General features: G+C 35.6%; 2 protein-coding genes and 1 long non-coding RNA gene across 3 annotated transcripts in view; 2 read left to right on the top strand and 1 right to left on the bottom strand.

Moving 5' to 3' along the window:
- Positions 1-1,442: 1,442 nt before the first annotated feature.
- Positions 1,443-27,769, top strand: LOC114804770 (vesicular acetylcholine transporter). Its single transcript, XM_029044486.2, has 2 exons — positions 1,443-1,578; positions 22,201-27,769. Exon 2 carries the CDS (start codon positions 22,849-22,851, stop codon positions 24,625-24,627), a length of 1,779 nt encoding a protein of 592 aa, XP_028900319.1. The 5' UTR covers positions 1,443-1,578; positions 22,201-22,848; the 3' UTR covers positions 24,628-27,769.
- The window catches only part of LOC105220743 (choline O-acetyltransferase), a 68,509-nt gene continuing 42,157 nt past the window's right edge, over positions 1,452-27,803 (top strand). Inside the window, exon 1 of the mRNA XM_011197208.3 lies at positions 1,452-1,578. The gene's annotated coding sequence lies outside the window, so the exon portion shown is untranslated. The remainder of the gene's footprint in view (positions 1,579-27,803) is intronic.
- Positions 15,626-17,622, bottom strand: LOC128922662 (uncharacterized). The gene is made up of 3 exons (XR_008471866.1): positions 17,432-17,622; positions 17,158-17,352; positions 15,626-16,270 (listed from the first exon to the last, which is right to left on the bottom strand). It is a non-coding gene; the product is annotated as an uncharacterized LOC128922662 (long non-coding RNA).

Below are 27,803 nucleotides of genomic sequence, written 5' to 3'. Positions count from 1 at the left end.
TCAAATCGAGACGGTTTCAATCGCATCGAATGTGAATTGTATGAAATGGAAGGAAGCAGGATTCACCCATTGATGAGCACATTAGTGGCTGCAACAACACACACACACGTAACCTCGATATAATCAACACCAACGCCATGAAGTAAGAATATACAAGTCATGTAAGAACATACCCATACAATCAACCAACCATAGATATATACATATATTTTTGACAAAAGTGTGGGCTGATTGCGGGCTGCGCGGGTGCAGGCAACAAAAACAGCGCTCAACCTGAGCAATCTCGTATGCCAATTCGAATGTGCTCAACCAGGCGCATTTAATGCGTATGGGAAAAGCGGCAGCAGACTCACAAAAGCAAGCCAATTGGGTGGACGCACGCATGGCAAGTTCCCACACAGACGCACGAACACACACACACAAGTAGTCTTCTGAGTAAAAGTTGTAGAAAAAAAGCTAAGCGCCAGGATGCGCATGTCTCGCAGCAGGCAAAGAGAGAGAGCGCACAAATAAAACGTTGAACTAACTGAATGGCAAGTCAGCTTTAAGACACATACACCAACAGACTAACGGCTCGGGTATATAGTAGCCAAGCAAGTAATTTGCAGGAAATACCACGAATATACCTGCTCGCTTGTGAGTGAGCGCGCTCCTTGGAAAGTCGCCTAACTTGACTGGATACACGGTGGGCGGTAGTAACCCCAGTGGGTGGGTGGCAGGTTGATAGGTTGGCTCGCTGTCATTCGGAGCGCACGCAGGCACTGGAATTCCAGCAGAACAGCACCGCACAGCGCCAAGGTATACATAGGCATGTTGGGTATGCGTTAAGCGAGCGCTGCCAGATAGAAGTTACCTTTGCTCTGGCCTGGACGATGCACGGTGGTCGTCTGGTTTAGCAACATTTTTCTCCAACTTTTCAAGTGTGTGTGTGCAGGATTTTTCACAAAAGTGTACAATTTGAAGCATAAAATATAAAAATTAACTAAAGAAATCCTATTTCAATTTAAATTCATGAGAAATTGTTTGTGTAAAAATTTCGAAACAAATTTTGTTAACGTGAACTGCAGTGGTTAAGCCTGGAAAAATTAAAATTTTTTGGAGCAAGTGAAATAGTGGTGATGTAAAAGCCAGTAAAAAATATATTTTTTGCAATCAATCGCAAAGGAGTGAGTCCATGGTTTAAAGCAACTTTCTGTCGCTGGTGTTTGTGAGAACTCAAATTTCGAAAAAAAATATTTAAATTAAATAATTTAATATTACTTTATTAAAAATTTAATAAAATTACAACAAAAAAGTCTTATAAAAAATATTTAGTACCCGCAAAAAAAAGTATTAATAGCAAGTTCGCAACTCGCTACTAAACCCCAAAGACAGTGGCGTCGAACGAGGGTAACCATAATACCGCTGCAGGCAGTGCAGCTGATGGTGGTGCTGGCACAAGTGGTGAATCGGCCGCACTGTTCTCCAAACTGCGTAGCTTCTCCATCGGCAGTGGCCCGAATTCGCCACAGCGTGTAGTCTCGAATATACGCGGTTATCTATCGCATCGCCTGAGCAATATCACACCAAGCGATACAGGTGAGTCCGAGTCACACGAGAAAAAATAGGATAAAAGCATACATGTGTGTCTATATAATATATATACAGTACCTGCGTAGATATATACATATGTATATCCAAGAGTTAATTACTTGCTTCGCAGCCTGTGCCGTGTATGAAGTCATAACTTCGGCATTTATGCACGAATGCATTTAATTCCATAGTGATCGTTACAAATTGTCTTGATTGCAGCGCTAATTGAAAATTATATATCCCCACATTTTTAAGTAACTATGTTTGTATACATATGTGCTCACAAATACGAGTACGAATCTTCACCTATGTGCCCCGATTATGTGTTAGTTGTGCTCGTATAAAAATGTATCTACCTGTGCGGAATACACAAAAAATCATCACTGTATTTGTACTGTTCGGCAACATACATTACTCTAAGTTGATTATGTAATCTCGAATCTGAGAGCGAAAATTACACAATAGAATTTTTGAAACTTGAATTTTTGCTTTTCTGTTTGGGAAGGTGAAACCCAAAAAGTTCAATAATATTTTTTGTAGATTAGTTATAAATAAAATATTACAACAATTATTCGTGATAGGATTACGTAATTGATATGATAATCATAATATTTTTTTATTCTTCAAGATTTGTAATAGAAAGCAGTAAATGTCACTTTCCAAATATTAGTATTTCGGACAAGTGACGTCGCGTCTGGCTCGAATGAATTCCAGTCGAGAAGCCCGACTTTCGACCACATAAATTTTTTTGTTAACAACAAACGTTCTTTCAGAATAAGTCTATTCATTATGAAATGGCAAACCAGAGTATAAATCAAGTAACAATAAAAGTTAATTCTGCTCAAGAACATAAAGATCTACATGGTACAAAATTTGATACCTTACAATGAAAATTAATCATATTTCCTTTAACCTAAAACTTGCCTTGATTTTAAAACCTTTCATCTCATATGCTATTTAAATTTTGTTAAGGTTATCGAGCTTATGGATACTAAACGTTTGGATTAGTGATGAGCGATATTGGTATTTTTGAATCACTGTGATTTTATATTGCTATTGCGATTGGAACAAAACAAACTAATTTATGAGAATTCGTACTCCACATATATCACCGTACCAAAAATTATCGAAATCGTGATTAAAATTGCTACTGTGATCACTGAACTGTATTTGCTACTCTCCGAACTGATATTGCTACTCTCTGAACTGCGATTGCTACTGAACTGCTATTGCTACAGTGATCAAATTAGAAGTACTGAACTATAATAGGTACTGTGATCGAACTCAAATTACTGAACTGCCATTGCGATTGTAATTCACTGCTATTTACAAAAATTTATCGCAGTTGATATATGCGATTTTTCAAACACAGTGAAAAAATCACCGGTAGTGAAATATCGCTTAAAGTTTTGATATTGTACTTTGAAATATATGCTTTTGAAAATACTGATTATTTTTAAAATAATTCGCATTTCCTGCTCTACGAATAGTCAAAATTTTAGTTGATATACTGGTATAAAATTCACTACCAAATGTGTATTTCTATAAGCGTTTTTGAAAGAACAACTAAGAATAAAGTATTCGGTATCTACGAATACAATCGCCGATGAAGATAGAACATGGAGCTTCTTTAACAATAACTTCTTTAATTAAGATGATTTCTAATGATTTTTTATTATCTATTTGTATTTTATTTTAAAATCTTCCAAAATTCGATTCATCATCTTAGAGAGCAGAGTATGCATCTCTTAATTTTTTTGATAAAATCCCCGACTATAATACTCTGTACAAATCTATGTGTGTCTTTATATTAAGACTTTCTCATAAATACATCGATGATTTTACCTTTACCACCTTTATATTGAAACACTGAATGTCACATTGAAGAAGTTATGTGCTCGTTTTATACCCTTGACTATGTCAAAAAGTACCATCAATTGGCTTCCAAATTTAATTGTTGCTACGAAATATTCACATTTACATTTAAGTGACTGAAATTAAGCTTAATTGGTTTTTTATCAAAATTCTGTATTCAAGGTGTAGGCCACACACAAACAACCAGATATGATAAGAGAATAATTGAAAAAATCCATTATAAACAGGAAATAATTCAAATTTACAAACGACGATATATTAAGAATAATAAAAGATATGTGTATAAAACAGTCGAAAAGTATCGTTGTCGATGTTGAGGTGTGGCGTCTGTACTTGTCTGCACTCTCTTGTCTACACAGTTATGACACAGTTTCCCCATAAACAAGTGTATATATGTACAAATACTGATAATGTCAACAGTTTTCACCAAGGCCACTTCCGAAAGCATTCTGCAGCTATACTTTTATTATATTTCGGGGAAGATGTTTGCGCCAAATTGTTTCAATATGATGCACAACTACTTGACATCGAAATGCTGAAGAGCGAGTAGGCGCATTGCGACAAAAACCCCAAATCGCTAAGTACTTCACCACTTTTGTCTTTTCACTATCATTGTATCACGATTTGAAACTAAGAAATCATATGCAACTATTTCTATTTAAAAATCACATGCCATTTTCTATAAATACAATAAACCTCGGATGATGTCAGCGAATCTAATTGACTTCCACAAAAACAACAAAGAACTATTCAAATTCTTCAAATTCAAGGTGTCTTTTGAAAGCCCTAATTATCTGGTATTTCACCGTGCTTATATTGTGAATGATCGTTTATCAATCTTTCAAATGACATTACGTGGCTTCAGATTTAATTACTTCTCAGCATTGTGCTATAGTTCGGTTATCATTTCATGAGATAAACACTCGCTAACAATGACTCTGTGAGGGTGAGTAACTCGATTAATCGCAAGAATTTACATGAGGGGGAGCACAATTGGCGGTCTGACGGAATTAATTAATTAGAAAATTGGTAGAGTCGGTTGAAGACTTATTACGTTGACGTGTTTATTTACGCACGTGTCGTTATCTATCGAAATTTCGAAGAATTATTAAACGAATAGTTGTTGTTTCCGAAATGGAGGTATTTGTAACTGTATTATATTGCTAGAAAATCGTTTAGATTTGTGGGTATGCAGTTTGAAACATTTACAAAGAGACGTCAAAGTTTTTATCTTTTTGTAACTTACTTAATTCGCCGTTAAAAGTGCTAGTAACTGGAACCAGGAAGCGAATTGTTATTTGACGGATGAATTTCAAACAATGTGTTCTACCTAATTCCATATTTCGAATTATTTTTTTTCATCCAAATTTCATTAAAACCAGTGGCTTTTGCACTTGCTCACCGAAAACGGAACTGTCCAATAATAAACATATTCCATGCCTTTCTGGAATAAATAAGTATATATTTTTGTCGGCAGCCGAATCAACTCTTACGGGGACACTTTTGGTTTATGAACTATGTATTTTCTATAAAGACAAGTAAGGAATTGCTAGAGAACAAGCCCACTAGATTAATGAAAATCATTATATATAATATAAGAGGGATGACATGATTCCTGAACCTTTTTCACTCATTTTTGAAACAAAGCTACATTAGATCCAATATGTGTAATCTCACTGAATTTTGATAGTATATCTCGTATATTTACATGCATGATATGTATGGTATAAAAAGGTATGGTATGGCAAAGGCATGTTTGAGGTACATTGTAGCTAGTGACCCGATTTAACCGGTTTTCGGCACAGATAGACACTATTATAACATCCTCTATGAATTTCTTTAGAATGTCTGAAAGATTTAACTACTTTGTCGATAACAATTAATCCATAGGCACTGAGGTCTTTACATATATCCGATATCTGGGGCCTTGAGAAGCTGTATTCCGATTATGACAATTTTTAAATGGACGATGTCATACCTCCAATGCAGTATTTGTATAAATTTTTAATCCGATTTCTTCATAGATTTTTGATTTATATGTACATATATTGTAAAGTGAACGATCAGAAGCAGTGTAAAATTTAGTAATAAGGAAAGTAGGCGTGGTTGTAAATCGATTTCGAAATTTTCCCTCGGTAATATCAAGAAAATATTCTAAAGTTGCTTGAAATTGGTCGAGTTGTTCCTGAGAAATGGTTTTTGAACCAAACGCGGACGCAGCGATAAACAAAAAAACATGGAAGTGCCATTTTACTTTTCCTAATGATATCACTACTACCTTTATGTGTGCTTCCAAAGGTGTCTCTAAGCTAACGATTGCATTTGCTCTGCTTCTTCACAATTTTGATTCCATATGAATAAATGGACAACACAAAATCTGCCTTAAGATTTTTCAGACCCTTTTCAAGGTGCAAATATCATAATTCAATTTGAAAATGGAACTTTAGACCAAAAATATATCTGTGTATCAATATAATTTGGCCAATAATATAATTATATTTTCAATGGAATAAGGTTACAATGCTAGCAGGTGACAGACCTAAATATATTTTATATACAGAAAGCTGGCACGTACATTATATTTCATTTGCGTTGTGTTTGTACGAATATAAATTCCCACAAAACCATTAGGCTCAGAACGCCTTCTAAACCTTAACAACTCAATTTTGTACGAAATGACAAAGGCAATAAATATAAATTTCACTACCACATAAATTAACAACAACAGCAAACAACAATCAGGGCGCACACACAACAACAACATAAAGCGTGAGGAAAACAGCATCAACATTAGCATTACCAGCACTTGTACAAGTAGCTAGCTAGCTATAGCTGGCTGGCGGACTGTGGCTTAGCGCAACCCTCCAAAAGCGAAATTTAGCCATTTATGCGCCTTTCTGTATGTTTGTACGTGTGTATGTGTGTAGCGTTGCGCCCAAATGCATAAACCAACTGACACATTACCAGCGTTATTTGCTTGTAGGCATTCGGCGTGTTTGTGATGCTGTTTTTATCTTAATGTGTTCATAGCGGTTTTACGTCAAAACAAAGGGGCATAATCGCCAATGTGCAGGGGGGTCCACAAAATTTACGCACTTTTTCTTGTATAGAAGCTGGTTGATAATGTTATCCTGAGGAAATTTGTTTCCTTCCTTGCGGCATGACAGGCGTGGTGGCCCCAAAGGCACACCATCGGAAAGGGGGTTGATTTCGGATTTCGCTTAGTTTTGTATTTTTTCTCTTAACGCACGCAGCACATTTGGACAATATCAACATAAAAGCAAAAAGCATTTGCACCATTTCGTGTTAATGGTTCTGATGATTGGCAACAAAACACGAATGAAAATGCTTATGAGTTCTGCAAGTTTACTTCTGCTATGAATATGTATGTGTATATGTAATATGCATGGCAATATGTATAATTCTTATTTTCTCATCATGACCGGATACTAAAACAGATGCCGGAAGTCGGCTTGTGGGTTAAGAACAATGTTGGTAATGCAAGTGCTCTAAGTAACTTTGAGAGACAATTGTAAACGTGAAAAAAATCGAAATTAACTGCGACAGCATTCGAGAGCAGTACGACATATACGAGGTGTGTTCAACAAATAACGAGAATTTCGGAAATGTCAAAATTTCATTTTTTTATTATGTTGACTTGTATGCTCCGTGTTTTTCTAAGCTTGGTTATTTTCGTCTGATAAAAGCTCATACTTTATTAGGTCTTCGTGAATTCTTGGCCAAAAGCAATATTGTAACGATGTCCGAGTATCCATATTCACCAGACATGACTCCGTGTGACTTTTTCCACTTCCAAAAATAAAGACAATCTAGAAGAGTCGTCATTTTACAAGCATATAAGAAATCTTTCAAAGGAAGGCTATCCCAAAAATCGAATTTGAGAAGTGTTGCGAGGATTAGAAGAAGCGCTGGCATAAGTGTATAATATCGAAAGGCGACTATTTTAAAGGCGACAATATTAATGTAGACGATTGAAAAATAATTTTGTCCAAAAATTACCGTTATTTTTTGAACACACCTCGTACATGCAAATACCTATCTACATATTAATTTCTGATATTCCCAATTTGATTTGTAGAGCAAATAACACAATGTAAATTTAATTATACCCTTGGGAGAAAGGGGTAGGTTCACTCAAATGCACTGACTGTTATTTATAAAGTTTACTCGATTTGCATATATATTACGCTGAAAATTACCCTAGAGAATAACTCGTTTAGGCAAGAAACTTCAATTGTAGTTCTTGTTAAAATATTCGTAATAAACTGGCGTACGGTAACTGGCGAGAATTTACAGTTATAAACTTTTTCAACGATAGTTTTTTCTAAGGTACATAGTTTCTAATGAAAAGGGTTCAAATGTGATTAGTTCGAATAAATCTAGTATCAAAATAGACCTCAAAATTGAAGTGATTTGGCTTTCTGATGACCAATAATAATATCATATACCTCATCTTCTCAGAGTAGTTATGTAAAGACAAACTCTGATATGTTCGCTCAAGCATTGGTAAGGCAGTCGCAGTTCTGTTTTTGTTAGGGACTAAATATTGTAATCTAGTAATACCAAACATTTCTCTCTTCTACGATAAAAAGGTCTCTAATAAAAAACATCAGCTTTTCGGAAGCAGAAACGACCTAAAACTTATATTGTAGATCCCTTGTTCTATTGTTTAATATTAAAATTTATTCGTATACAAATATCGTGTGTCCAACACCTTTCCCTATGGTAACTCTCCATTCTATCCGTTGTCACTTTTACATTTCCATGAATACTCAATTAAGTGCTCTTGTGCCTCCTGGGAATAGATTTAATGTATTTTTATTTTCGCTACAATTTTATGTCATTTTGGACAAAACAGGAAGCACAACATGGAAGTACAACAAATACAAAATCGACAGATTTCACTTACACTGACAGATACTCATACATATTTAACTATGTTTGTGAGTGAACAGTTCTCAATATAGAAACTTCAGAAACTTTGGGTTGGGAAGGTAATGGATTTTTTATTTTGCAATTCCCCAAGGGCATAGCGTGTGCATGTAGGTTGCTGAGTAGGTTGTTATTTTTACGGTGAGCACTTCTGCCGTAACTTATTAGCTTTGCTGCCAAGGCTTCCTCAGCGAAGACTTGAGAATCCCAAGTAAATTTACACTCACGCAACTAAGACAACTGTATGTATTTATTTCTGTACAATGCCGTACGTGTTGATTTCGGCATCTGATAGTGACAACCGTCGTAAAGCATCACATTTCAAGGATGCACATGTGTGTAATACGCATATAAATCAATAAAATTCACAAAGAACGAAAACTCAAGGCATTAAATTACAATGTCACGTTAGGTGCGATAAGATTTACCATATATTCTGCAATACAAGGATATATTTGGATATTTATATAACAATATGCATGCTTAAATAATGCTAATACTTTCTTAGATTTGCTTACTAAATCATTATAATTATTTCTGAAGGGTAAAGTGAATGTGATATATCCCACACGATGTTTAACAATTTTGAATTTAACCACAAAATATTGAAGAGAAGCGTATACTTGTGCTTCAGGAACATAAGAATGCAGTCTGAAACCTAATTTAGATAAATGAGGGGACTCAACGTTGACTTCTTTCTCTGTTAATCTTAATTATCACACACAATCAGGTTGGTAATATTGTAGATCGTAGCAAATCACGCAGAATTTCTTTACTCAGATCTCAGACTAAAAATTGCCAACTTAACCCTTGATCTTGTATTAGTTGTTAGAGATATATTTTCTCTCTCAAAAAAGGTTGGTTCCTAACCTAAACGTTAACCAAGTTTTGTTGAGTCGACCCACAAAAAATCGTGAGAGGACTTAAGATACTTTTGTCCACAAATTCCAATAGAGTGATCAATTCCCAAAATGGAAATCATCCAGTAACGTATATCTGATGAGATCATTTTCTCGATGGTCCGAAATCTGTTGGAAACAAAGCCTCCATATTCGCCAGACATGGCTCTGAGTGACTTTTTCCTTATTTCAAAAATAAGGAGAACTTTAAGTGGTTAGGGGTAGTCAGGATTTTCAAAAAAACATATTTTTTTTGCATTTTCGTTAAGTGTAATATCTTAAAAATATTCTCTGAAATTTGAAGTTGGTCCAGATTTTTTTTTGTCAAAATTTCGATTTTTTAAGACCAATTGATTTTTTCCCGAATATATAAAAAAAAATTTCTTGAGGCCGCCATTTTGTTAATTTTTGAAAAAAAAGATTCAATCAGGCCCAGGAGTATCTATTTATATAACTAATTGTTTTTATCCGATTGATTTTAGATGAATTTCCAAGGACCTTTTTTCGAAACTGGGTCAACACAGACAGCTATAGCTTTGGATATTATTTTTTTTTTAATTTTCGTGACTGACGAATGAATAAATATCAAAACATTGTATAATAATGCCATATTATTACTTTTGTAAAATAACATGATTTAATAGCAAAACGTCGTTTTACTAGCATACGAGAAATCGCTAAAGGAGCCCTTGGCTATCCCAAAAACCTAGTTTGAGAAGGCTTTTGATGATTGGAAGCAACGCTGGCATAAGTGCATAATATCGACTATATTAAAAACAACATTAATATAGACGAATGAATAATAATTTTTTTCAAAAAACGAAAATTCCCGCAATTTTTTGAACGTATGTAGATCAACATGGAAGTTTTAAATATCTATTACATATGTATAAATCGATAGAATGTATTCCCACTCAGTAGGTAATATCTTACTAATTTCAAACATTTTTCATTTCGAATACATGTCCAACCCGCTCATCACACCATTATCAACTTACCATACATCAATATAAACCGTTAGTGTTACAAATGATTCGGAACGAATCGAACAACCATTCAATGTGGGTGTAATGAGCTATCATAATTGCGGAAATTCCATAGTTGTGCCCGTGTGGCAAGTGTGGCAAGTGTTGCAAGTAGAAAATGCTTAACTAATCCCTTTAGCATTTCTTTTTTTGTTGTTGCCATATGAAATTGTGCTCACGAGTATAGTAAATAATAAGCAGCATAGAAGCATCCCCTAACGAAATACCTTCGAATTTGCTATTTCCAATTGTGCAGTCGAGCGTGTTGAGCAACACCCTTCAACGAATGTACGCCCGCTGCCCGACGTTTGGTAGCTCATTAGCGTAGGCGTGCATAATGCCCCCTTAACCTTGAATCTGTTATGCTTTTTTTTGTTTTTTTTCTGAAATATTTCTCATTTTCTATATGTGTTTGTGTGGGTTTGTGTGCTTGTTCGCAAAACCACTTTACAATATTCTTTGGTATGTTTCCTTCGAGTGCATCCCCTTTAACGAGCAACGTTATTGCATGCAGTCACATCCCTTTCACTATTCTATGTTTGTATTCAAGCGATTCCATTTTTTGTTGTTTTTTGCTTCATCTGGTTTTGTTGTTGTTGCTGTTTTTCTCTTTGTTATATTCTATTTTTGCACGCTTAATTTTTCAATGCCTTTTCCGTAGCCTCCGCAAGCACTTGACAATGTCGAGCGCCTGTTCACGGTATTTACAACGGCACAAATTTCCGTTCATTCCGCATTGTGTTCGTATTTCACAATTGGGAGCATAGGTTAAGCTTTATTTATAGCCGGCATACTTAGTCGTACTTCAACAAGTTGTGACTCAAATGCGCTTGCACTGCAGCTTAGCACTAGTATTTGTTGTTTTTATTGTTTTTATTTGCAAGTATTTTACTTTGGATGCGCCAATGTATTATTGACATTGCTACTAAATCTCTATGTAATACATATGTCTATATAAATATGCAGGCGAAGTGGGGGGAATTTAGTGACTTACCCTTAAACATGGGTTAAGCTATTTTTGACTTTGGCTTAACAAGCTTTTTTTAATTACAAAGTACAATAGAATCTCAAAGTCTCCACACTTGCAATAGTTGTGCATGAGTGCACTACCCAGCCGGAACTCTTTGACAGAAGTACTATCGTGCAGCTTGATTTTTGAATGTGAAAATTCTTGGTCAAAAAAGGCAATTTTTTTTATCGAGAATAAACTTCTTGCGTCATTACTTTATCATTAATTTCTTATGAAATACTCCACATATTTCTGTTAAGGTTTTCTAAGCTCAAATAAACTTAGAAGTTATGAAACCTTATTAAAGAAATTTACACAATATAGTATTTCATTCTGTTGCTTCCTTATGATATCACTATCGATTTTGAAATCATTCTAAAAGATCTACAGTTGAACTTCCCTAACTCGAATCACTATAATCCACAACAAAACTTCGTGTTAGAGAGAATTCGAGTCATGGAAGGTATCTTGTATGAATTTTTACTTGTATTGCCAATTCAGGTTTTCGAGTTATGGAGAACTTTATTGACAATTTGTTTGTCCGAAAAGTAATTGAGGGTGAAAATTTTTATACGACCTCACAATATATATATTGTTTTAATAGAGAGACTTTTGTTTAGGTCTTCCTAATTCACAATGATCTCACAAAAATTATTTCATAAATTATAAAAGGAGGATCCAACCTCTTTAATACCCCTGACATACGGCAAAGTTAATTCGGATTAACTGCTTTAATCCGGGTTAATTCGAGAGTTATCTCAGTTAACTCCGTTTGCTAACTCCCATTTAATCAAAATTTTAGAGAGAGCAATACTGACAGATGTTTTTCAATTAAATGTAAACAAAAATAACGTATTTATATATATTTTTTTAGTAATTAGTGATTTTATACCAATTGTGTGCTAACAACCGCAATATTTGCTTTCTATCCAATTTTATTTTACCAAATTGGAAATATTATTGCCAATCAGCTGCTTCTTGGAGTTTATAACTCTCTTTGCTGCCGTCTGTCACCTACATATTTGGAACTGATTAAAAGCGCAGTTAATCCGAATTAACTTTGCCGTCTGTCTAGGCTATAAGTGTGTAATCGTGTCAAAATTTGACAATATCAAGCACCATTAACTACTTTTTAAATTCGTAAATAATTTTTATTCAAATATAAGAAATCTTAGTGTGCCTCTATATATAATAAGGATAGATTTTGTTCAAATGATAATCGCTTCAAAAAAGGTCTGGTAGTCCTTACAGATAACCGAAATTTTTTGTTAATTTTGTATCAGTAAAAAGTCAGACTTTGGTGATTGAATATAGTGCTTCCGTGCTTTATACGAATAGCTGTTTCAATTTAAAAACTATCTAGCTATTATTTGCCACTTATTTTCCCAACAGGGTATTTACATATATTTTTATAGCTCGTGTTCACCAACTGGTCATTTCATGGTGTTAAATTTATTGCTGTACTTTTTGTCGCATGCACTCTTTGTAATAGAATTTCAAGTGCAATTCAATGCGGACGATTACACGCGCCAATACGATGAAAGTGGGTTAACTTAATTGACAATTGAGTACTTAGTGGGAGCTTAGCCAGGTGTGATGACTTGCAAAGAGCCGTGCACAACATTTATTTCTACTACTTTATTGATTTTCGTATTTTATACTAGGGAAACGGCATATATTCTACAATACTCAGGAATATCAGTTAACGATTTTTAGAACTGTCAAATCTATTTTGATTATAAATCATTAATTGATTAAAATAAAATAATTTTTTTATGAAGAATGAGATCCATGAAAAATTTTAAATATTTGAAAAATTCAATGTTTGTGTATACTGAAATATTGCAAATATTTGCTATGAGGTAATTCATCGAAATGTAGCAGAACACCGGACTGTTGGCAACAATTTCCAATAAAATATTGGATAAATTATATTACTTTGAGATTATTATATAATAAGAGCACTCCATCACTTGGACCCTTACTCAAAATATAACGGTAAAACAAATTCAATTACGTAATTCGTTATGTGCCTCAAATGGTATTGCAAATATGTACTTCGAGCTACGCACGTTGGTCAAGTGCGCTCACACTTCACGTTGCCACTTGACATTTTCGCAAGATACACAACAGCAACAACAACAACGCATGAGTTGCGAAAGCAGAGTAAGCACTTGATTGCAAAAATATTGTAAGCTCGTATAGATAAAAGCCGAAAATACAAGACACCTAGGTGCGTTGAAATAATTTGAACCAAATAGCAAGTCAAAATCCAGCAGCTGCGTCCAAATAAGTGAAATACGAAACCGAAATGCTTCAAAGTCATAAAGGTAAAAGCACCTACATACATACGTGTATATACAGTTATGTAAAAGTGAAGGACGCGAATGTCAATGTTGACGCTTAGATCAACGAGCAAATGGTAAATAAATAAAGAAGTAGACAGTTGCCAAAAGACAAGTGCGGCAGTTTGTGTATTCGAAGCGAGTGCCGAGCAGTCGTTTGCACAACATTTGAGTTGAGTAGAAATTTCAAGTACCAGTGAAGTGGGGGGCTTGTTTGTGCAAACATTCGCTTGTGTGTGTGCTTGTTCATGTGCACTATATTTACTTAGTTATACATACAATTTGCTTTGGCAGCAAACAAGCAGAGCAAACTTTCTTTCATTAGTCTATGTGTGCGTGTGTGTGACAAAACATAACTGACTACAGTTCAAAAATATTTGATTTCATTACTATTTTATTTAATATTTGTCAAAATTTGTAAATGGCGAATTGCAAACGACTGGTATAAATATAATGAACTGGTATAATTATATACAGAAAGAATCGCGAGACGTTATATAACTTTGAGAAGGTATCCACATACTTTGAACGTTAAGGTGAACTTTATAACAATTATATTGAGTGAATAGTCGAGTTTCATAGTCACAAGAATAAAAATTTTGGATATAAATATTAAGAAATATTCCATACAGTGAACGATAGGAAAACATTAACCTCATCATTAACCAAGATATTATATTTTATTGCAATATTTGTAAAGTTTTTAATAAATAATTGCATAAATAAAACTTCCAGGCAAACTTAGGTTTAGAATAGGCTTTGCTTATTTATTGCTGTCTAAGATTTTGTACTTTCGACAACTTAATCTGTTAATATCTATTTATATTTTTCTAACAGAATAGTTCTTTATTATAAGGAGAATTAGGTGCGTTCACTAGGTGGCTCATACGACCTAATAGATTCTAATGGGTACCATTATCGACATTAATAGCCATCCTAGTGTCATCAGAAGCTCGGCAATAATTCATTCATTCATTCTTCTATCATTTATAATTCAGAGTATCAAATATTGTTTCTTAAATAAATATATTTTTAATTTTTCAAATAACAAAATTTTTAAACCCACACGTACCATAATTAGTTATCCAAACACCATATGTATATATGGATCGGTTGCTAAATTTTAACAAATGTCTTTGTACTTTTTTTATATGAAAATATCTTACCTTCATACTGAAACAGAAAACAAACGCTTAAAACTCTAACCTTAAACAAAACAATAATAAGCTAAATATACTAATTCCTCCTGTTAAAAAATTACTCATACGACATGTCGACTCCAAGCATTATTTCCTGAACAGAGCCAATCAGTTCTAAAACTGCGAATGCTTAGGATTTTGGCCATTTTATTACGTACTTAAATATCTCAATGGACTCATTTGTATTGATTTCGATATGCTAGTTATACATATTACATTCGTCAGAAATTTAATACTAATGAATCGGACAAACAACTGGCATAAAATAGATAAATTTATTCAGTCAAGAATAGATATGTATGTATATGATGGGAATATGCCATACCACCAGATATACATATCCTAGCTCCTTCTTATAGCAATCAACCACTTCTAATTCTATTTTTATTTATCAACATCTTAAACAGTGTGTTACTAATTTATGTCAATAAAAAAATACTTCATATATTATATAGACATTAGAAATATATTCTAAATCAGAGAAGACAATAAAGTATTTTTAAAACGTTGATGCTTTAATCATTTCAAAATGTTATTATGTATTATCCAAGTATATTACTATTGAGAAAATCTATTGCCTCTTTCTGTTATGTACATACATATGTATGTACAATTTCATAAACGAGCACATACAGTACCTTAGATTGAATTTATTTCATTATACCGAAAGAAATTACTGTAAAACAAAACCACGCATCCCTTTCACTTGCTCTGCTCGTATATGGCAGACTTTCAGACCGAAAAATATAACATTTTCTACACACTTTCGTACATTATATTTACTATGCTCATATATCAAAACGCTCGCACACACCTTGGCGCAAAAGTTTTTGTCTTGTCGTATTTTTGCTAAGTGAAGGTGCGGCAATGCCTCGCTGTGGGAATTTTTGCAGCAGACACAACACACGCCTTGGGGTATGCCTCTTTCTTACGAGTATATGCACGCAACGCCTACAAGACAACTGCGATTGCTACGCCGACATTTATTATTCTGCTTCATATCGCAGGAAGGAAGCGTAAAATTACGTTTGTGAAGAAAACGAAAATGCACTGTTCTTAACTCTACGGCGCAAAATTTTATTTCATTGCTATGTTATAGCTTCAACTCAATTTTGTGTCTATGTGCACATCTTTACAAGAATTATATGTTTGTTGGTGTATTTGTATGTATTATTCATGTGCAATTATATGTTCGCATTGTTAGTATTTCACTGCACGCAATAAAAGTTTTTGCAGGAGTTTGTTTGTTTGGCTTGTCGGTAGTTTTTATTCAACAAAGTTGGAAGCTTTCCGTTATGCGGCAAACGTCTGATTCGTTCGTTGTATATTTGTTTTGACGCTAATGTAAAAGTTGGCGAAGAAAATTTATTTTCTCTTCAAACTTTAGTAGATGCTTCGTTATTGGTATGAAATAAAGTAAAGTAAAATATTTTATTATTGTCTTAGTTCTACAAAAATAAAAAATAATTAATTTTTTATATAATTTTAATAAATTATTTCCAATAAATTGTATGTTTAAGTTGTGTTCAAAAAATAACGGGAATTTTCAAAAACAAATTTTCAAAATATTTTAATTGGCATAATTCATAGCAGCCGCTAAGAATAAACGCGTTTTTATGAGCTTGATGATTTTTCGTTTTTTAAAAGCATCATACTTCTTCGTGAATTCTTGGCCAAAAACAATACTATAACAATGCCCCACCATCCGTATCCGCCAGACATGACTGCTTGTGACTTTTTCCTATTTTCAAAATTAAAGAGAACCTTAAAGTAGTGTCCGACCGATACCAAAATTTTGGCCGATGCCGAAGCCGATTAATCGGCCAATTGGCAAAGAATCGGCCAAATATGGCCGATGCCGATACCGATGCCGATGCCGATGCTAAATTTTTTGGCCGATACTGGCCGATGCTGATACCAAGGCCGATTAATCGGTCGGTCTCTACCTTAAAGGTCCAACGCTTTACAAGCATACGAAATATCGCTGAAATAGCCAAGGACTATCAAAAATATCGAGTTTGAGGATTCTTTCGATGATTGAAAGAAGCGCTGGCATAAGTGCATAATAACGAATGGGAACTATTCTGAGGGCGACAGCCTTAATATAGACAAATGAAGCACCATTTCTTTCAAGAAACGAAAATTTCCGTTATTTTTTGAACACATCTCGTAACATATTATCTGTGAACTACCTCCTCGATGAATATCTATCCGCAGTTTCCTTCAACAATTGAACTTTAAATGCATATAAATATTAATGTACACTTCAGTTGTGCTCACCTCACGCAAACCCAACTCCACCCACTAAGCATAGCGCCCACAAATCGATATAATCACCTCCGGCCGCTAAGCAGGAAGTTTCCAATGCTATTACAATTACAATAACGTTTGTAGCACTTCTATTGTTGTACCCTCAAGGACCTTTGCGCAATTATATATTCCAGTTTCAATTATTTTTTACGCTCGCACACACAACTTTTTATAGAAATATATATACACACACATATATAATATTCATACGAAAAACCTTATTATAACTTCAAACAATTCATACCATTTTCATGCACGTGATCCGAAAGGTACTCAAACGTCGTGTCACGAAAAGGTGGTAGCTCCACAGTATTGCCATGCGAAAGGCCACCAAGCAACCACCACGAAAGTATAAATAAAATAAATTCTATGCGATGCTTGTGTGCTTAAGTAAATTTGAGTGAATACTAGGTAGAGCGAAGCTGGCGAGCGCTTACGAACACTTCAAAAGGTGATTTAAGCATTGCAAGTGTAATTATTATTATTGCTTTTGCTCTTAATTTCAAACCAACAAAGAGAGTTATTCAAAAACCATACGCAACTGCGTATGTATGCGTGTGTGTGTGTTTATATGAGATCCGTGGTGGGCGGCGGAAGTGGAGAAAGCGTAAAATATTTTACATTTGTGGAAGGCACAAAAGTCCACTTCACTTGCACGCAACACACATGCGAGTGATGTCAAGCGTCGACACACGCTCAAACGATATACTCCCTTCTCAATAGCCTCTAGCCACATAGCCTCTGCGGTGGGCGGCTGACTGGTGGCTAGCTTTCGCAGTGGCAATGACGCCAGCAGCGTCACGAATGACGTTGCGTCATTAAATTTTCATGACCATGTCGTGCGTTACCTTTGTGTGTTATTTTCATTTTTATTTTTGTGTTTGTTTTCCATTTTTCGCCTTTCTCTGCTCTCGGAGTCATATGCACATTTTTGGCCCACTGCTTCACTGTTTTCCGAGGGTTGTCTGGTGGTTGTTGCTTAATGAGCTTGTCGACCCCAACGTATGCCATGCACTTGAGTTAATTATAAATATTCAAGGAGGCCGTGTGGTCTATACAGGTGTGGTTGGGGAGGATTATATAATATTTAATAAACTTTTATGTAATAAAAATGGGTATCATGTTTTTGTTCTTAATATATAACATTATTGCTAGATTTTTGTTGATCTCAGAAACAATATATGTGGTATGTTCAAAAAATAAAGGGGAATTTCTTTTTTTTAATATTTTTTCATTCGTCTAGATTAATGTTGTCACCTTCAAAATAGATCTCATTAGATTAAATACATTTATGCCAGCGAGTCTTCCAATCGTCCAAACACTTCTCAAACTCGATTTTTGTGATATCCTTTCGCTCTTTCAGTGATTCTTTTATGTTTGTAAAACGATGACTCTTTAAGGAAACAAATTTTTTTAGAAAGAAGAATTCACGAACAAGCAACGAAGTGTGAGCTTTTAATAAACGAAAATCGCTAAGCTCATAAAAACATATATAACCTTAACGAATGCTATAGATAATATAAATGTGACGTTCTTTAGGGGCATGTCCAACAAATTTTTACAATTGGACTCTTTAAGACAGTGATATGTTGAAATTCCCGTTATTTTTTGAACATATCTATGCTACTTTTTACTTATTTCAGAAAACAGTATACGATAGTTCTATATTTCTCCATGTAAGGTTCAAAATTTCAAACACTTCTTTCAGATCTTTGATCAATGACATATATTATTTGCTGAATATTCTAGTTCTAACAAAAATGCTAGTAGAAACTTCTTGCCAATTCGATTCTTTCACAATTATTTTTTTCTTTAAGTGAATTTGTATCGATTTTTTTCTTCACTCACTTCACTGTACAACAGTAAGTTTGGACTTGTTTTATTGCAATTTCCGAAAAATAAATTCGTGTTCAACTCGAAGCACTAGCAAGGGAGAAATAAAAAAGTGGAAGCATGAAATTTACTTTCTCGACACACCTGCAAAGTTTCCCAAACAACGCACCGAATAGTGAGCACAAGTTTACCCCACTTTTGCTGTGTGGGCTCCCCGCAAGCAATTCAACATCAAAGATCCTGTGTTCGTGAAATGTAATCCTCACACAAAATTGTTGAATTCAGGGCGAGCGTATTTATTTATTTAATTTTTTTCCTTTTCTCATTCAGGGCATTTGTGCGTTTCCACCTTTGTAACCACCGCTTCGCTCCACCGCACGCTTCACGTTCGCCCATAATGCCCAAGGGCTTTTTGCTGTCTGCTTTGTGTGGCAGCGCTACAGACTTTTTTTAGTTCTTGCTCCAAAACGCCATGGCACGCACACATACAAGCATATATATATATGTACATAATTATTTACAAAAGCGCTTTTCTTTCAGCAGCTCAGCAACTCAGCCATTCAGCGGCGTGTTAGCGTATTCAAGTGCATTTGACTCGGTTTTGCCATGTTCATCTACTATCTTTTTACAGCTTTTGTTTGTGTTTTCATTTTATTGTTAGCGCATCCGACGCTATATTCCTCTCTTGCGCCATTCATTATCCTGTGGCATTCGTCCAGTTTTTGTTTTCTTCTCACAAATTGTTTCAGTGGCTTGTCTACCATGAAGCTCGTTGTTATTATTGTTATTATTAACAACATTTAGATTACCATGTTCTGTAAGCGCTAGTGCAGGGTCTAAGATAAATTGTTCCACACGGGTTCACGGTTCGTTGCGCATTCGTTTGCCACATTTTGCAGCAACGCTAGTTTATTTAGTGGGCAGCCGGAGACTACTATAATGCGGCGCAATTAAAACGAAAATGAAGCCCCATTATGCTAGAATTTATATGCTGTTTTTCTATTTATTTAGTTGTTCTTCACGGTGTGTGATTAAGTTGGGTTCGGGCTTTTATACGGAGCAGAGCATACTCAAAAGAGAGTAATATACGGTTAACGAAGATCTCCTACGTACATATGTATGTACGTACTAGCGTTAACACCGCGTCTATATTCCTTTTACTCGATGACCCAAATTCATTTCATTGATAGATTCTATTTTAAGGTAAACTCTCCTATATATTAGGTTGTCAAATATCTCTCTTCCCTCCCTTCCATTTTTTGGCTTTATTAAATGCTTTATAGTGTTACAGTGATCGGATTTAGTTCAAATATGCACCGTTTCGTTCGATAATCTGTATCCATCTAGATGCCAATTTCATAATACCCCCTCGTGGAAGGCCCCTCCTTATTTGCGAAGGACTCGGACAGTCACTTGTCACAAGCCTCTTTTGAGTTTAACTTTACACCATCAAGGGTAAGGCTATATGGTGGATGCGATAAAACCTTCCTTCCGAGCTTCTCTGTAGCTTCTGACGAGCCATCAATGAAGTGTGTGGTTTGGCGTTGTGCTGGTGGAACACTACACCCTTGCTGTTGGCCAATTCTGGACGCTTCTGGTCGATCGCCAGCTTTAAGCGGTCCAGTTGTACGCAGTAGATGGTGGAATTAAGCGTTTGGCCATATGGTAGCAGCTCATAGTGGATGATTCCCTTCCAATCCCACCAAACACACAGCAAAAATCTCGGCATTCGACCACGACCGTTCTCCTTTGATATTGTCGTATGTGATCCATTTTTCGTCGCCAGTCACCATTCGCTTCAAAATTGTATCGAGTTCGTTCCGTTTCAGCAGCATATCGCAGGCGTTGATTCGGTCCAAAAGGATTTTTGCGTTAAATCATGCGGCACCCAAACGTTAAACTTTTTTTGTGTGTCCAGCCTTCTGCATATGGTTTAAAATGGTTTGGTGACTAACTCCCATCTTCTGGGCGATATCACGAGATGCCACATGTCGGTCTAACGCGATCGGTATTCGTCGTCACAGGCCTTCCGCCGGCTGGCTTATCCATGGTGTCGTTTTCACTCGCTCTGAATCGTCGAAACCATTCCTCTGCAGTTCGAAGTGATAGAGTGCCATCCCCCAAAACACCATTAATCTCAAGGAACGTTCTAGCTAAAATTGCATGAATTTCGGCGTAAAAACCCAGATTCCATGAATATAGTTCTATTGAAGATATGGCTAGTTCTCAAGGTTGCTGGTTAAGGTTCGTATTTTAACAGTATTCGGGTATAGTACCTCTACTCGCACTTATTGCTGAACCAAGCCACCAAGACCTTGAGCTTGCTTTATTACCGCGTAGCAGCGGACGATATTCCGAAGGAAGTAATTACCTCTGCCAATGCCTATGAAACCTCTCTTATTAAAATTCGAAGTTTTTACGGTGAAATATATTCGCATATATTTAGCATTAGTTTTCTCACTTTTTGTATAGTTAACTAATTTTCATCGAATTCCCTAATCATTACTTAATTACATATAATAAGAACTCAATTTCATCAGTGTCAGAATTCCAAGTGTAGCGAGTAGTTTGTAAAACTTTTATGATTGAAATGTGTGTCACTAGTGGATGGAAGAATACACCCATTTAAGAATAACACAAACAATTTTCAATAAATTTTGTAACAATGTTGTTGTAACGCCATCTGTACGCCACAACATATCGACGCATTTCAGCACCATTTACGTGTAATTAAATTTAGCAATTTGTAGTGCGCCAACCCAATTAACTAATTTGACGTTTTGTTCGCAAAATTCAAAAAATTAAAAAAAATCAGAGAACATTGAAAGCCAAATAAATTAATTCCAAATACAAACGGATAAAGAAACGCATGAAAATGGACGTCCTTTCACTTCACAGAAACAACATTTCAATCATAAAATTCTAAGCTAGTCGTTGTTTTGGAACACAGACATTTTGAATAAAACGAAAACTTTTAAGGAAACTTAACTTTGAATGTTGAAAGGCATTTCCACAGAGAAAGCCAAAATAAAATGTATAGATAAATTGAAAAACAGTTATTGGATGCAAAACCAAATAAGATACTCTTGAGTTTAAGGCTTGATAAAGCAAAGCAAAAGCTAAATGAAAAGTACTTGACATTGAAAAACTAATGGAAATCTTGTTTCTGTGTCGTTAAAGGTTGTACAGACGGTTGCCAACAATTCGACTAAAATGCAAAAATATGCCATACAACCAGTGTAGAGTGGAGAGAGAAAAGCTCATGAGCGACAAGCCACAAGCAGCGGTCACAAAACAGAAGTTTGACGAAAGCAACGCTAAGCCAACACACATACAAACTCAAACACACACACCACTAAGGAAACGAATACACAATGTGCCTGTTAGTAACAACAACAACAACAAGAACGACAAAAACAACAAAACTAAATAATAACAGAAGCAGCAAAGTGAACGAGAGAGCGCAACTTACCAACTAATGTAAAAGTTTTTACATTCCAAACCGACACGAGTGGCGAGGGAAACCCACAAAAGTTACAAACAAGCATACAAACATACAGAACCGGTGAAATGCAACAAAAATGAGATTAAAAGTTCCGAAACTAACTGCAAACGTTTGGACTAATTATAAGACAACAACAAAGTACATCATAGCGTTTAAAAAGGGATAGTAAGAGCGAAGCTGAGTTAAAGCAGCTAAAACTAAGGAGCACACGAGAGCAATTAAGGAGCGAAACTCCAACCTCTGAACGCCGCATACAGTACAAAACTATAGCAATACGAAGGATATTTAAAAATTTTGAAAGTATTTAACGCAAGTCCAACAAAATGGCCGGTTCATTTCAAATACCGTTGCTCAATCTGGAGCTGCGTGAAGTCAAAGAAATCGTTTGGGAGAAAATTCAAGAGCCGGTCAATCAGCGCCGCCTCATCTTGGTGATAGTCTCGATTGCGCTGCTGTTGGACAACATGTTGTACATGGTAATCGTACCGATTATACCGGATTATTTGCGTGAGATCGGCAGTTTCGATGACGACACACCAACACCGCCACCATTGCGTGATAACCGCACCGGCATGATTATACCAGTGCACCACGACCATCATGGACAGGACTCGGCCACCGGTATACTGTTCGCATCGAAAGCCATCGTACAGTTGATGGTGAATCCCTTCTCGGGTGGTCTAATCGATCGCATTGGCTATGACTTACCCATGATGATCGGACTGACCATTATGTTCTTCTCAACAGCGATGTTCGCTTGCGGACGCAGTTATAGTTTACTGTTCTTCGCGCGTTCGTTACAAGGTGCGGGTTCCGCATTTGCCGACACATCGGGATTGGCCATGATAGCCGATCGCTTTACCGAAGAAAATGAACGTTCGCAGGCGTTGGGTATTGCTTTGGCATTCATCAGTTTCGGTTGTTTGGTGGCGCCACCTTTCGGTGGTGCACTCTATCAGTTCGCCGGCAAGGAAGTGCCCTTCCTCATTTTGGCGTTGGTGTGCCTCTTGGATGGCCTCATGTTGTTGCTGGTCATGAAACCAGTTAAAGATCAAATCAGACAAAGCAAAGAGGTTCAACAACAAACGATTCCTATATGGCGCTTACTAATGGATCCATACATTGCGGTCTGTGCCGGTGCATTGACTATGTCGAATGTGGCGTTGGCGTTCCTAGAACCCACCATATCGCTGTGGATGGAAGATAATCTCACAACAGAGAATTGGAAAATCGGCATGGTCTGGCTGCCCGCCTTCTTTCCACACGTGCTGGGCGTGGTGATCACTGTGAAAATGGCGAGAAAATATCCACATCATCAATGGCTGATGGCCGCCGTAGGTTTAGCGCTCGAAGGTTTCTCCTGTTTCCTCATACCGTTCTCCAGCTCCTACAAAATGCTTATGATACCCATCTGCATCATTTGCTTCGGCATCGCACTCATCGACACCGCACTGCTACCGACGCTGGGCTACCTGGTGGACGTACGCTATGTATCCGTATACGGCAGTATTTACGCCATTGCCGACATCTCATATTCGATCGCTTACGCAGTCGGGCCGATTATTGCGGGCGGTGTAGTGGAGGCAATCGGTTTCACAGCGCTGAACTTCATCATTGCCTTCTCCAATCTGCTGTATGTACCCGTGTTGCGAAAACTACGTAATATCTACGATTTCAAACCGTTCGAGAATGAGGCCAACATACTGATGCAAGATCCACCGAATAAAGAGTATCAAACCTATGTTATGCACGATCAGAAGCCGGTCGATGGTGATTTCAAAAATCATCTCGAATATGGTCAACAGTATCAGCAGGAGCAGGAATCCAATGTGGACGATACAAACTATGAGTACCAGCAGCAAGATGGTTACCAGCAAAGTGGTGGTTATCAGCAAAATCAGGGTTACCAGCAGCAGCAATATCAACCGGGCTATCAGGAGCAGGGCGGCAGTTATCAGCAGGAAACGCGACATCTTCCACAACAACGCGTCGCAAATCCATTCCAGCATCAGCAGCAACAACAGCAGCAGCAAATGAACGATGGCGGCGGCGGGAGTAGAGGCCCAGCTGGCCCAGCGAATCCATTTAGACAAGGATTTTAAAATGTTGTCTTACACAAAGTTAGCGGTAATCTATGTTTGTTTTTATATCTTTGATCGCATAGTTTATGTATTTCGTTGAATTAATGCAATAACATAAATATGTACTTTGTTGTTGTGGCTAATAGTTATACTACTTAATACCTATACATACAAACACATACTATATATATGCATAGGTGTTAAATGAAAAAAAGCAAAAAAATACGAGCATATAACCGTACATAATGTTGCACCTGATATATCGCAGCATACACGTACATATATATGTATATGCTTAGATATATATGATAAGCAAGTTAGATAACAGAATCTCTAAAGTAGCTAAATTAACCAATGCAAAGAGCACAACTTTTGTATTATACACCGAATATACATAGTTATTTACATATATCATATAGACCTATGTAACTCTAGTTGAGTTGAAGACATTATAGCATAGCAATAACAATGTACGCATCAATATGTATGTATAGTTCTTGTACAGTTAAAAGTATAGTTGGAACGCTTCTGAGCGATTATTGTGTGCAAGACTTTGCTTTTTACTAGTAAATATTCTCGAGCACAAATTATTAATTTAGCGATAACGAATTTATAATTTCATTTATTTTTTATCATTATTTATCAGAAGAACAGCAATACAGTTTAGATATTTGACGAAAGCGGTCATGAAAGTAGCACTGAATGACTCACGGCTGGAGTGAGTCATATGTTGTTCAGTGATATGACATATTCAATGAAATCGCTAATAAAGCGGTTCACTGACTAAAATAGTTTAATCTGAAAAAATATTAATTTCCGGTTGGCGCTACAAGACTGAAGTTTAGGCAGAGGATTGATTTCAATCGTACCACATCCAATATGGTTAACTGAGCAAATTAAAACTGAGGAAATACTCGATCAAAAAAATCACAGTGGGATCTTTTGATTGAAGAACATTTTTTTTAACATAGATCACATTTTTTTTTCATTAAAAATTTCAAGCAGATTTAATAGTTGTTTTCAATTCGCCAAATCCTTGAGAGTAAGCAATCGTAAGACTCTCTTCACTTTTAAACAAACTGGAAGTATTTGCTCTAACTTCTCCACGCACAGATAAATAGTGTTGCCCTTTCTTTAGTGGAGAAATATTTTTCGAGACATTCGCAATAATAAAACTGGTCTAAAATTGTCAATAAGATCAGTAAAGCCTAAAAGTGGTCGAAAATGTCTAAAACTATACTCGGTAGCATTGAAGTTAGTCGTTACACCACATACTCTCTCATATCCAACTCAACTCATTATATTAGTTTTTGCCTTTTCATATGAATGAATCAAGGAAATTACGCTCAAGTTAACGAGCAGAGAAATGGCGAATTGAAGATAGCTAATATTTTCTGAAAACACCAAATGCAAGTGATCCTTGCTTATTTGACACTACTTTAAGATATTACAAAAATTGTTAATATCAGCTCTCTAAACGTTTTGTATATTCTCAAAAAGAAAATATATTGAATATCATTGACTCGATCCCACGCTAACAAAATATTTGATCCTTGCGGGCAAAAAACTGGCCCAAATGGTTTTTGACATTCTAATTGGAGGTGAAGGTTCCCCATCAATAAAAAAATTGAAGAGACCGGAACAAGTAATAGTCCGAAGGCGCCAAGTTAGGAGAATATAGTGGGTATGGTGGCATATCCCATTCAAACTGCAAAAGCTTTTGGCGAGTTATCAAACTGAGGTCTCGCATTATCCTAGTGGAACACTATACTTTTTCGGTTGATCAATTCTGACCTCTAATGTTTGAGTGCATTACTCAATTTGTCCAGCTGATCACAATACACTTCGGAATGAATCGTGGTATTGTTGGACAAAAGTTCTCAATAAAAGATCTCCACACCAAACTGACAACATAACCTTTTTTGTGATTATTGAGTAGACTATCCACATTTAATTCAATAGCTATCATTCCTTTGTGAAAACTTCAGTCAATTTAGCCTCAATAGCCACATTAAGATATATTAGTTAAAAATTTCAAAGTTAGGAAATACTCTTTTTTGTAAATTAAAATGGAAAAGTATATACCAAGAACAATGAAGCTAGCAAAACCAAAGATAACAAGTTAGGCATATGATAATTACAAAGAGTAGACAGAAACTGAAATCGGAAGTTACGAGTAACAAAAACATTAGCATGTATCTATTGTATGTAAGTAAGTACGGCAAACTAGCGATTCGGTGCAGCAACGGCGGCACCCAACACATGACATCAATATCGCTTACATATCAAAAGTTGCACAAAAATCTTTCGGGTGTCATTGTGAAGTGCTGCTAGCGCAACGAAACGCTGGTGCGTCATTTTAGATTTAATAAAAACCAAAAAAACAAAACAATCCTCAGTTCAATTATGTGTTTAGTTTAAGTTTGAGGACAACAGCGGACATTGCACGTGGACGACATATATGTAGCGCATGTCTACATATCAAATCAAAGTTGACATGCTGCTATAGGTGGCGCCCACAAAGTCGCTGTGCCTGATAACGATTCTTAAACATAAGACACAACCAAGGTAACGATACATATCAGAGTCGCATGGCTCGCCTGTTTAAATTACCACAGTGATATTAATTATTGCTATTTAGCCTGTAATATACATGCATACATTTATAGGAAAAAAACAAAAACAAAAATATATACTTACATATATATAATTATATATAACTCTACATATATATATAGAAATATAAATATATAACTTTACTCATGTGTAGTTTGATATCTCTTTGAAATTAAGCATACATAAAACTATAGCAAAAATACTGAATGCATATATCTACACAAGGCATAAATATTTTTATTGCAATTATGCGCTAAACTCTGTAGTTAATGTTTAAATGTATGAATTATCATATATGTACATATCGTATATAATATACAAATATACATATATCTATATATATACTATATGAAATGACTTACACTGTTATATACACATGACTAATGATAATGATTTTCGATAGTGTTTACTATGTTTAGGTGCAAATAACTGTAAACGTTCTTCAAATTTTTATATTTAAACTTTATGAGTAAATATTAGCTACTTATAGGTATGTAATTATACATACATATACATATTTATAAATAGGTGCACTTAAAGTGAGTGTCAGCAGATATATTTTTTGTGAGAAAAATATGAAA

Source organism: Zeugodacus cucurbitae, chromosome 2, assembly GCF_028554725.1.
Source record: "Zeugodacus cucurbitae isolate PBARC_wt_2022May chromosome 2, idZeuCucr1.2, whole genome shotgun sequence".
NCBI lineage: Eukaryota > Metazoa > Arthropoda > Insecta > Diptera > Tephritidae > Zeugodacus > Zeugodacus cucurbitae.
Note: the sequence above shows the minus strand (reverse complement) of the source record. Positions and strands in the feature narration are given on the sequence as shown.

What these genes read in the sequence shown, in the direction of transcription:
- LOC114804770 (XM_029044486.2), top strand. Translation starts at nt 22,849, where the DNA reads ATGGCCGGTTCATTTCAAATACCGTTGCTCAATCTGGAGCTGCGTGAA.